Source organism: Mesocricetus auratus, unplaced genomic scaffold, assembly GCF_017639785.1.
Source record: "Mesocricetus auratus isolate SY011 unplaced genomic scaffold, BCM_Maur_2.0 Super-Scaffold_4256, whole genome shotgun sequence".
NCBI lineage: Eukaryota > Metazoa > Chordata > Mammalia > Rodentia > Cricetidae > Mesocricetus > Mesocricetus auratus.
In genome coordinates this window covers 57,359,030-57,370,368 of record NW_024429182.1, presented here as the reverse complement: position 1 = coordinate 57,370,368, position 11,339 = coordinate 57,359,030, and the positions used below count along the sequence as shown (strand labels likewise).

At 51.9% G+C, this 11,339-nt stretch overlaps 1 protein-coding gene across 2 annotated transcripts; it reads left to right on the top strand.

Annotated features, from left to right (window-relative positions):
- The first annotated feature begins 2,386 nt into the window (after window positions 1-2,386).
- Window positions 2,387-9,915, top strand: Mrpl23 (mitochondrial ribosomal protein L23). Of its 2 annotated transcripts, none has more exons than XM_005064153.4 (5): window positions 2,387-2,517; window positions 4,796-4,918; window positions 5,872-5,954; window positions 6,501-6,574; window positions 9,690-9,915. In XM_005064153.4, exons 1-5 carry the CDS (start codon window positions 2,501-2,503, stop codon window positions 9,831-9,833), a joined length of 441 nt encoding a protein of 146 aa, XP_005064210.1. In that variant the 5' UTR covers window positions 2,387-2,500; the 3' UTR covers window positions 9,834-9,915. The 2 variants fall into 2 exon arrangements, with proteins under 2 accessions (XP_005064210.1, XP_040607074.1); XM_040751140.1 differs by lacking the exon at window positions 2,387-2,517 and adding an exon at window positions 2,879-2,897.
- Window positions 9,916-11,339: the final 1,424 nt, after the last annotated feature.

Sequence of the window (11,339 nt, the reverse complement as noted above, 5' to 3'; positions counted from 1 at the left end):
TTGGGGTAGGCACTTGAAATGGCATAGTGTTCCCTTTCACAGTGTGTCCCAAGAGCAGCTGCTTATCACTCTCCTAAGGCCCTTCCTTCTCTCTTTTCCAAGCCATGAGGACCCCAGCTTCCAGGCCTTGTGGCAATTCCCTGCTCAGCACCTTCTTCATCCCCAGCACTCTCTACTCTGGCCCTTTAGGGAATCTTTTCTCCCTGAGTTACACACCATATGTTACGTGTGTTGTTGCCTTGTACTTGGATGCTTTCTTCCCAAGGGATGTCTCAGAACCACCACATTTTAGATCAAGCCACCTGGGTAGCTCAGTTTGGGTAAAGGTGCTTGCTTCTAAGCCTGATGAATCGAAATTCAGTCTTTGAGACCTACATTATTTATCAAGTCTCTTTCCCAGCAGGCACGGTCAGCTTTGAACTCAACTTTGGGCTACAACCTTGAGCCGATCAACTGGCAGCTTTAAATATGGCTACCAACAATGCTTAGCAAGGAAACATCAACACTGAACTTTTCTGGCCCGCATGTCCCCTCTTCTAGTCAGTGGCCTCTTAGAAGAGGTGTGGAGTGGGGAGAGTACAGGGCTGTGGTAGGTCAGTCAAACTGAACAACAAGAGAAGGGCGAAGAAGGGGGAGAAAAGTCTGACGTGGAGATGTAGGGAGGGAGGCCTCAGAACCCAGACTAGGCTAGGACCATCTGCTGCTGGGCAACAACCTATCCAGGCAATAGTCTCTTGAGCCATAACCACACTCAGTATGTACCATAACACAGGAGGCCTGGATATGGGCATCTGGGCAAGGGCCTGTGCTCATTACTTCATTGCTCACCTTCAATTCCTTCATCCTAGATAACCCCAATGGTCATTTTCATCACTAAATAGGTGGGGGGGCACTCCAGATGCTCCTAGAACAATGGTTCTCAACCTCACAATGGTTCTCAACCTCTTTCACGGGGGTCTCTAAGTCCATAGAAAACACAGATATTTACAGTATGATTCATAACAGTAGCAAAAGCACAGTTATACAGTAGCAATGAAAATAGTTTTATGGTTGGGAGTCACGACAACATGAGGAACTGTTTTGAAAGGTCACTGCCTTAGGAAGGCTGAGAACCATTGTCCTAGAGTCAGCACTATTCTACCCAGCTAGACCTAGAAACACAGCATGGCCAGTCTTGGGAACTAGAACCTCCTGGGGGTGCACTGCGGGGGGGCCCTTATAGGGTACCTGATACCCTTGCCTCTTCCCAGCCCCAAAAGGCAACTATGTTGCCATGGGGTGCAGACAGAAAGCAAGCAGGACTGAGGGAGCTAGAAAGCAGCAAAGAGAACTTGTAGAGAAGACGGGGCTCACAAACAAGAAAGAGAGGCAATATGGACAAGGGATGTCTTAGTAAGGGCTAGGCTGGAGGGTCCCTGATCTGCAGGGTGGAGGGGCAGTGGACAGAAAGGTCTAAGAAGGCTAGTGGCCTCTTGGAGGAGGTGTGGCCAGGGGCTCCTGGGACAGGGAGTATGCAGGGCTGCTGGGCTGCAAATGTGGCTGGGCAGCCAAGAAAGGGAGGGAAGGAGAAAGGAGGGGGTCCTGGGAGTTTAGCCTGGAAGGGAAAACAACCCAGTACGGGCTGGGAGAGGGGCCTTAGACCTCAGACAGGAGGTCCAGCCCACCCCACCCTTCCCCAGCTCTGCTGCCCCAGGGATTGTTGGCTGAGCTGTGACTGAATTGTTGAGGAGGGCTAGGGTCCTGTGTGGAATGGGGGATTGGGGTAGCCTCTTGATGTGCCTGTGGGAGGGAAAGGGATAAAGAAGCTGGGCATAGAGAAAGGCACTGTGGATGTTTGTAAAGCTAGCCTGTGGTACACAGGGTGGGGGCTGGACAACCAGGCCTTGGTGAGCCTTATAGGGTAGTTTAGTTCAGTCGAGAAAAAGGGGAGTGGGAACAAAGGTAGTGCTGAACTACTTACAACAAGGGGACAGGTAGATTCAGAGTAGATTTGGGGGTGCAGGGTGTATGACAGCGCTTGAAGGGGGAAAGCAGGATAGTAGTAAGTGTCCTTTGTAGAATCCAGCACCCAGCAGTGCCAAAGTATTAGGTGGCTCATGGCAGAGGGTGGCTCCCTTGTGGATGGGGAAGCATGTGGGTGTAGGGCGCTTACAGGATGAAGAGCAGGGAGGTACATTGTACAGAGTTGTACGCGGGACTCTGTTGTGTATGGTTCTGGGTGGAAACAACGGGCAGTGTGCACGCGGGCTTTTTGCGGGTCGGGGTGAGAGGTGGGGTTGTGCACTGTGTGCCAGGAGGAGAGGCGGGTGCACTGTGCCGGGGGCGGTGCGCGGGAAGCTTATGGTGCACGGGTGGGGGTGGGTATTTGCGGGACACCTAACGTGCGTGGCCCTGCGGTGCAGGGAAAGGGGTAGCGCGGCCTCCGGAAGCGAGGGGGCGCTGTGCCAACGCGGGCACTGTGCGGGGTGTCGCTCCTTCCGGAGCGGGAGGTGCGGCTGCCATGGCGCGGAATGTGTTGTGAGTAATATCTTTGCCGGACTGAGCGGGCAGTGCAGCCCAGGTTGGGTGGGCGCGGGGCCCGGGCGGTCCCGAGGACAGGAAGCAGGAGGCGCCCGCACTCGGCCGGTTTCCCGCAGGAGTCCACGCGGCAGACCTACCGCGGCGTAGTGTACTGGCTGTCAATCACAGCCAACGGCTCGGGCCTGCTCTGGCAAATATCCAGAGCTGGGCCGAGATCGGCCAGTGCTCGCAGTACCCCTGCCCCAAGCCCCCAAAAGTTGCTGCGTTCACAGATCTCCACGTGGCCAGCAGGGCTGGCCTCCCACAGTCTAAGCAGGAAACACGTGTTCAGTGAACACGTGACCCACTGGATGGGTGGCCCCAAGTTAAGCATTAATGTAGGTTTGGGGGGTCTCATGGAGACGGGATTTGGGGAACCCTGCACACAGCTGGGGAGAGGACTTCAGGAATTGCCTGGTGGACACCCGTATAATTTATTTCGCATACTGGTTAGAAGGAACCAGGGCCCTCAGAATCAGGGCTGTGTGAGTCAGCCACGTGCTCACCCCCGGCTTTGCAAGGAGCTAGTGGGACCCATGTGTGAGTTGGGTGGGTGGGGACAGGGTGAGATCACGGATGAGACCTGAGCTACCAAGAAGTCGCAGCCTAGTAACCAGTGAGGAGCCAGGTGCTCAGTTTGTGAGGGAGGAGAGCCAAGAGTTCCCCTTGAGATAGACTGTTGGGGTGTTTGTAAAAAAAAAAAAATAGTAGGAAGGAAGTTAAGTTAGAGGAACCCTGAAAAGCCAGGCCTCAGAAGAGCAGCAAGGCTAGGAGAGCAGGGAGTGTCCTGGGGCCAAGAGGAGGCTGCAAGTTTTCTGAGGGGAGTCACCAGGCCTGGGATGTACCTGGCAGTCTGTGGGGAAAGTTTGTGGGCAAGGGCTGATCTAGGGGAATCAGAAATCTGCAAGTAGTCCTCATGACTCCAGTGTGGTCTTAGGGCCTCTGCTCCCAGGTCCTCATCCTGAAGATTCAGAGACTAGAAGATTCAGGGAGCTTAGTGAGCACTGTACCCCACTTTCCACTGTTAAGGTTTTCCCAATTTTGTCCTTATGCTGGGCCACAGTTAGGGCCCTGCTGATAAATGTGAGGCCAACTTGGATATCACAGTTGACCTGGACTTCAAAGCCTGCCCTTCTTTCAAAAGGGTCCTTTCCCTGTCCCCGTCCCCCCCACCCCCACTTGCTGCCTGCTCCTGTAGGCACAGAGCTCAAGGTCCTCTCAGAGAGGCTCTGCCAGGGGCACTAGAGATCTGGCAACAATGTATGGATTTGATCACAGGGTTGGCTCCTGAGCGGCTGAGTTTGGCAAACGTTTAGCTACAGAGCCCCCCCCCCCCCCACACACACACCTACCTGGTATTCTCAACCTGGCCCTTCAAGTGTGGTGCTCAGGTGCTCCCAGGTTTGAACCACATGCCACACTTCTGGTTATCAGTGTGACCCTAGGTGGTCCTGTGTACCCACCTTCCACCTGGCACCATGGACTTACACCTCTAGTAAGCCCACAGAGCTTGTATTTCTCCACCTCCATGTCCGTTCAGCAGACTGGGAGGTGTATAAGACCACCAGGCAGAGATTCTGCGTTGTCTACAGTTCTGATAATGGTGAGAAACAGTGGCTACCCCAAATCCTCATCAGCTTCTTCCTGTTTGGGTAGTTTTAGGAGTCCAGTGAGGTGTTAGGAACACTGTCTTCACCAGCTCCCAGCCTGTTGGCCTTCCTCTCAAGGAACAGGGGCTCTTTTGTGCTGAGGGGGAGAGTAACGGGGTCCTTCTCCCTGGGCATGGGAACACCCAGGAGGAGTTGGTAGACCTTCAGAGGAGGTGGTAACTTCAAGTGGAGTACCACTACCACTCTGCTCATGAGGTCCTCCTCCCTTGCTCTCTTACATTTTTACAAGCTGGAACTACAACCACCATGCCTCCACTGTAATCCTCATCTCTTGTTTTTGTTTTCAAGCTTCCCTTGTGCCCTTTCCATAGGCAAGCTGTAGTGTCCCTAACCCTGGTATGCCAAAAGGGAGGCTAAGGACTGGGAAACTTCTTGCTCCCCCCTGTACTAATCACACCATGCAGTAGGGACAGGCCCTGTGACCTCCATGTCCTAGTACAGTTCCTATGTATACCTGCCCCCAGCCTGCCTTGACCCTACTGGTGTGAGTGAACACATGAGCCTGTAACACTGTGTGTGCATGCATGCGCCCATGCAACCCTAATGTTCTAATTTCTCCTGAGCAGGTACCCTCTTTACCAGCTGGGTGGCCCCCAGCTCCGTGTGTTCCGAACCAACTTCTTCATCCAGCTGGTGCGGCCTGGTACTGCCCAGCCTGAAGATACTGTGCAATTCCGAATCCCCATGGAGTAAGTAAGTCCCAAAGGAATTTGGGGGCTGGGGAGTGGCCTCCAGGATGTGGGTCCTGTCCTGTTTTCTAGCTCAGCTCCCCAGGGCCAGGCTTTTCCTGTGGTGGAAAGACCTGGGGCCGCTTTGCTTGCTCAGCGGATGGTGGAGGGGCCTGATGTTTGCAGAACTTCAGGCAGCCAGAGAGCAAGCATGCTCTTGGCTGGTTTCCTGGCTCGCCCTCCACCTGGGGAAAGCTTAACAGAAAGCCTGAGATTTGTTGAATTCTTGCCTCCATCCTTTCCCAGGAAAGGAGTCCCTGGAGGCTGGGTTGGAGCATGCTGAGATTTGCAGAGCTTCTAGATTGTTAGCCCTGAGTTCCTCACCTCCTTCTGCTCAGTTTAGTGTGCCACTTTTTTCTTTCTTTCTTATTTTTTTAGGAAGGAGCAGTGCAATCCCAACTGCTGTTGCTGCTCTGAGTCCCTAAAGCCTCAGGCACCAGCTCAGCTGGGGGAGAGGGGGCAGGGGAAAATACCTATATAAACTGGAGTAGGGTCTCTTCAGCCTTACATACATGCACAGGAGCTTATGGTGGCCAGGGTTGTACTGAAAGCCTGTGTGGGCTTCATCCACCCTGTCCTAGAGGCCCCTTTTTAGCAGCAAGTGTCTCATAGACCACAGTAGCAAGTCTAGTCACAGACAGGAGCCCAGCCTGGGAACAATCTCAATGCTCTACATTTTATCAGGGTGAGCCCAGCTGGCTCCTGGTGATGATCAAGAGAGGACCAAGTAAATCAAGCTGACGAAACCAAGTTCTCGTTGCCCTAACTTATCCTTGTATCTAGAGAGGACAGTACTGGGGCCCAACCTCATCTGGCTACAGCTGCTCCTGCACTCTCACCCTTATTCCCGGGTAAGATATCTTTCCCTGTTATCTAGGCTTAGCTCAGACTTGTTTTCTTTCTGTCTTGTCCAGGATGACCAGGGTGGACCTCCGGAATTACCTTGAGCAAATTTACAATGTTCCTGTGGCTGCTGTGCGCACGCGGGTGCAGCATGGTGGGTACCTGTATTGGTGACTTGCCTTCTGTGCCTACTCCATGATGTCTCCAGACGGTCCATGAAGGGAAACCTAAACATGAGGGACTTGGGTGACTTGCCAGAGTCACATGGGGCTCCTTGGTGGAAGTCTGCTCCCAGCCCCTTTCCTTATAGTCCCCAGAACTTTTAGCTGTGACCCTGAAATGTCCTCTACTCCTTCAAGCCATTTCCTTAGCCTAGGCTGACTCTAATAGGTCCACAATCTTCTCCTCAGAGCCAGTGCTCATGGCTGGCTAGCAATGCAGCCCCCTGAGAAATGCCCTTCCTAGAGAAGCTACACTTCACCAGAGAGAAAAGAGGTCGCTTCTATTCTTTTAAAATCTTTTGCTGTCATTTCTATTTTCAAAGACTCTTTTTACTTAAACATAGAAACTGGTTTTGGTGGCATTATTGGGAGATCTGTCTGAGACCCCCTCCTAGAGCTCAGTCTGCCCATTGAAACTTCCACCTCCAGATGGGCTGTAGGGGCCAGGATCTCAGGCAGGGTCTGCTGTCCCCTCACAGGCTCCAACAGGAGGAGGGACCACAAGGGTGTAAGGATCAAGAAGCCAGACTACAAAGTGGCCTACGTGCAGCTGGTGAGTGAGAGCAGACCTGTTTCTGCTCATTGTCTCAACTGTGTCCTGGGGCTGTTTGTGCAATGCACTCCACCTTTCTGGGCCAGAGAAGTCCAGGTCCTAGTGCACCTCCGCAGAGTACCTCTGCGGAGCTCAGTAAGTCCATTCCTTATTTTGTGTTAAAGGCCAATGCCTTGACTTTGTGCTTGGTGAAAACAGAAATCAGAGGGAATGTGGAAAGCCACAGCTCTGAAGACCTGGCTTTGGACAGATCCTGGTACAGAATTGATGTTCCTCTAGGAGCCCAATGCAGTGAATTGGTTGGGATATCTGGGGCACATTCCTCAGTTTGTCAGTCTAATCATGACAGTGATTCTTCGAGTACAGGCACCAAAGCTACTTCACCTCATCCTTGCCTGGGGTCCAGGGAAAGGACTCCTACCTAGCCTGGGCCTTTATTCACTGAGTTGCAGACTTGCCAGAGAGTGTACATTTTCAAGCCTTCTCTCTCCTGGACCCATGGTCTTTGAGGCCAGATTTTAAACCACCACCCTTGGGTCTTAGTGTCCAGGCAGAATTTCCTTTGACCTCTGGGAATCTTGCCTGGAAGACTCCACTGGGCAGGGTCCATTAACTACGACCCCCCCCCCACCCCCGACTGCTTGAATCCCACAGGGGGGCTTCCTCCAATTTCTCCAGTTTTAATGTAAACAGCCCTCCAGGGAGCCCAGCCGCCACAGCTGGCCACTAGATGGCAGTCACGCTATTGAGAATGGGCTCCTCCCACCCCGCCTAGGCTGGATGGCTGTTTGTTCAAAGACCCTGTGAGGGAGGCAGCTTTGCTGAAGAAAGAGCCACAGTTGTTCTAAACAGGGCCTAATATTTGCAGTACATAAAATCAGCCATGCAGGTGGAAAAAGAAGGCCTGGGCTGTCTGAAGGCCTGTGTGTGTGTGAGCACTGGGCGTTGAATCCACCCATCTGTCTCTGTCACAGCCTGTGGGGCCACATCCATATGCTGGCATTTGCCACAAGTCACTTCAGAGACAGCTATGGTTACAAGTGGCTTTTGAGACATATGAGCCCTACATCCCCCCTCCAGCCCCACCACACTCATGAAAGCTGGACTCAGTACTTCTTAGATCTGGCGTCTGCAGCTGCCACCAGGCATGTCCACCTTCCTCTGTGAAATTGTGATAAATGGGGGCCCATCGTGTCCCCACTGGGCAAGGCTTCTTGACCAGAATAAAAATTTGTAATGCATCCCCTTCCCAGCTCCAGTCTAGAAATGGTTAGTGTTTGGGACTTCCCTGCTGTATCTGCAAAGACTGTCTTTGTCTCTAGCATGTCCTTTGGGGGTGGGGGGCTTCTGGTAACTGCATTGTGAAGCTCAGGAAGGGGCAAGCAGAGGGAGAGAGACAGTTCATTGTGAGTGTGGAAGGGAAAGGCGGGTCCCACGTGGTGGGCGTCCACATTTTTCTCCTGACAACCTGATAAACATCTTTTTGGTCGGGTGGGGAGGGAGCCTTAGCAAGCTTTTAGACCCCACATAACAAAAAGAGCATTGACTGTGTTTACACAGAATGGTGTTTGACGGAGTGCTGCACACAGGCCCTGAGCCCTAGGCTCCAGAATAAATGCTGCAGGCAGGCACAGTCCAGCCCAACAATGGCCCTCAGGGGCCCTGGGATTACTGGAGCCAGGACTGCTTCTCCACTTTTCCCCTTGGCCTTTTTCCTTTCCTGCTTTGGGCCCCTCAAAGCCGGCTTTCTCTCCTTGGAGGGTGGGTGACTACATTTTTTAAAAAGTATGAAGTAATTATCTCTAGAGATATCCCTCAGAGAAGACATACGGGCACCCGTAGATGGTGAAACGGGTCCCTTTCTGGTTGCTTCTGCTCTTTCCCACACCTACCCGCATAGGCTGTCTTATCTTTGTCTCTGGACCTCAGGCTATCATTTTGGGCTCCAGCTGCCCCCAAACCTAGCAGTCAAATCTAGGTAAGCAGTCAGCTGTGCTTATAAGCTACTGCCTCCCTTTTTGAAAATTTTTGAAATGGGGTCTCTTGTAACCCAGACTAGCCTGGAACTCCTTGTGTAGTCATGGATGACCCTGAGCTCCTGGTCCTCTTGCCTCCGCCTCCCCAGTGCTGATTACAGCACCAGGCATGAGCAACCCTAGGTTTTTGTGGTACTGGAGAGCAAACCCAGGGCCCCTTCATGCTAGGCAGGAAGTCTATCAACTAAGCTACATGACCAGCCCCAAAGCAAGAGTCTGGGAGCCAAGTGCACACCTCTGGCTGAACTTACGTACCCCTGATTCAGAATTCCCTATTTGTCCACATGTGAGACAAGAGGGAATGGCAAGAGAGGGTCTCTCTGCCTCGAGGTTGGCATTTTGTGCCCTTTCCCTCTTACACCTCTTATGTTAGAGATGTTAGCCGGCTACAAGTGAGCCTCCCAGCCCTGTGTCTGCTTAGAGCCTTCAGTGCTGGCTCGTTCACCCTCCCAGGGCCTTCACTGGTGCTGGACCACATGCTTGGGGCCCCAGGCTGGGATGTGGCCATGCTGACACACTCTGAACTTCTAGTGAAAGACGTAAAAGCAGTTAATTTGCAAAGCCAGACTTGATTTATAGACTGCTGCGTATGTAGGTTTCTCTGTACGTTGTGTGCATTTTATTTGCCAAGTTCGGAGCCTGGAGGAGGGCGGCCTTTAATGTGGCTGAAGGCCTTTAGATATTTTGGCTGGAAAAAGTTTTAGCCTGGCACCAGACGTCATTTGTGTCCTGTTTTTCTGCTCCTAGTTCCTGCCCCCAGTTCCACCGCCTGGTGAATGGGTCTTTGCTGGGCTGCTTTTAATGAGCCCTGGGCTGGTACAGACCCCTGTAAAGAGATAATGTCCATGAAAAGGGCCATTGTCCCAGTAATAGCCTGCCGCTGATAGATAAAGGTTGAAGGGCTGTCCTGCAAGGTGTTTGTTTTCCCATCAGGAACCCGGCCTAGAGACACTGGTGGCTCATCATCCTGTTGTTTGTCATCCAGGGTCCAGGATTGTTAGCCTCCAGGGATTGAATCCCTCTGTGAGATAGGAAGGCTAGCCTCAGGCTCTCAACTAAGCCCCTGTTTTTCTCTCCAGGCCCATGGGCAGACCTTCACCTTCCCAGATCTTTTTCCAGAGAAAGAGCCCAGTCCTGCAGACCCTCTGGAAGAGGAGCTTCAGCAGCAGAGGCAGAGCAGCGACCCCCGGTGCCCTGGTATCCCTTCTTGGTTTGGCCTATGACCTATGCTAACAGGGACCGGGCCACAGACCTAGTGAGCACAGTGATTCTGACAAGCCCAAATAAAAATCCTTTGTGGAGAAAGACCTGGATACTTTGCTTTCTGTCATGGGTGGTGTCTCTGGGTCTCTAACACATGTGGCGCAGGAGGCCTGGGCACAGACAGCAGTGTGAATCTTCATACCCGATAGGACAACTCAGGGTGGCTCTGTGGGAGCAGAAGCCCACTGCCAGGCAAGTGTGTGAGCCCCAGGAAACAGTCCCAGATTGCAGCCCTCATTGGGGGAGGAGGGAATCGCCTGTCCAGACAGATTTTGGTGTGATACAATGGCAGGAAGGACCAGAGAGGGATGGGGAGCAGGAAGGATGTGGAAGGGCATGAGGGAGATCAGAGGCAGATCTGTAGGCTCCAGGGGCTGTGTCATTGCAAGGAGACAGCCAGGCCAGGCCACCATGACCAGAGGCTATGGGTGAGGAGACATGAAAGAGCAGCAAGGAGCCAGTATGAGTGCAGAGACAGAGATTACAAGGCGCAAAGGGCCAGCAGGATTGATTGCTAGATAAAGATACTTCCCTTTAAGCCTAGGGACTTGAGTTTGATCCCCAGAACCCACAGAAGGTAAATGGACAAGAGTAGACTCCAGAAAATTGTCCTCTGATTTCCACACATCTGTGGAGCACACCTGCCCACAAACACTCATCACACATATACAGGCAATAATTTTTTAGGATTTTAAAGGAACAAAAGTCATATGCCTTTAGCTACATTGACTAGAATCTTAATTGTGTCTATTGCTTATTTTTCAGCATTGATGCCTGAGTTTGTGTGTGTGTGTGTGTGTGTGTGTAGGCGTTGGGTTGGGTTTTGGGTTTGGTTTTGTAAGATAGGGTTTTTCTATGTGCCCTGACTGTCCTGGAACTTGCTGTGTAGACCAGACTGGCCTCAACTCAAAGGTCTGCCTACTCCTGCTTCCTGAGTACTGAGATTAAAGTCATGTGCCACTAAGCCGGACCCTAGTTTGTGTTTGTAACTGTGTCTATATATGACTGTGTCTAGGTGTCAGGGTATCTGTCATTTCACTGACTAATTGTATGGGTCTGCAAATGAAGTTTCTCTGCCTGAGTCCAATATTATGTATGTTAATTAATATATTCTGAGAGTTGGCTGTCTCAGAGCCTATGTGTTCGATTCTGTGACTGTATCTGTGTATGTGTCTGAAACTGGTTCAGTGTGTGTGTCTGAGTGTGACTATGACTATGTGTCTGTGTGTGTGTGAGACCCACTATATGTGTTTGTGTGTGTCTTAAAGTGTGTGTGATTGTGATTATAACTATCTCAGTGTTTCTGATTATGAGTTTGTCTTGGTATAAAATTTAGTTCTAAGGAGGAAGTTTGATTAGAGATTTGGGGAGCGGTCATGGTTTCACCAGATGCTGTGGATAGCCCAGTCTCATCACTCATGTACCCATGTGGCATCTCGCCCCCATCTCTGGGTGCCTGTCTGCCT

Excerpts from the sequence above, each read along its gene's own strand:
- Mrpl23 (XM_005064153.4), top strand. Across the intron at positions 4,919-5,871 it reads CAATTCCGAATCCCCATGGA|GATGACCAGGGTGGACCTCC; the intron begins GTAAGTAAGTCC and ends TGTCTTGTCCAG. Across the intron at positions 6,575-9,689 it reads AAGTGGCCTACGTGCAGCTG|GCCCATGGGCAGACCTTCAC; the intron begins GTGAGTGAGAGC and ends TTTTCTCTCCAG.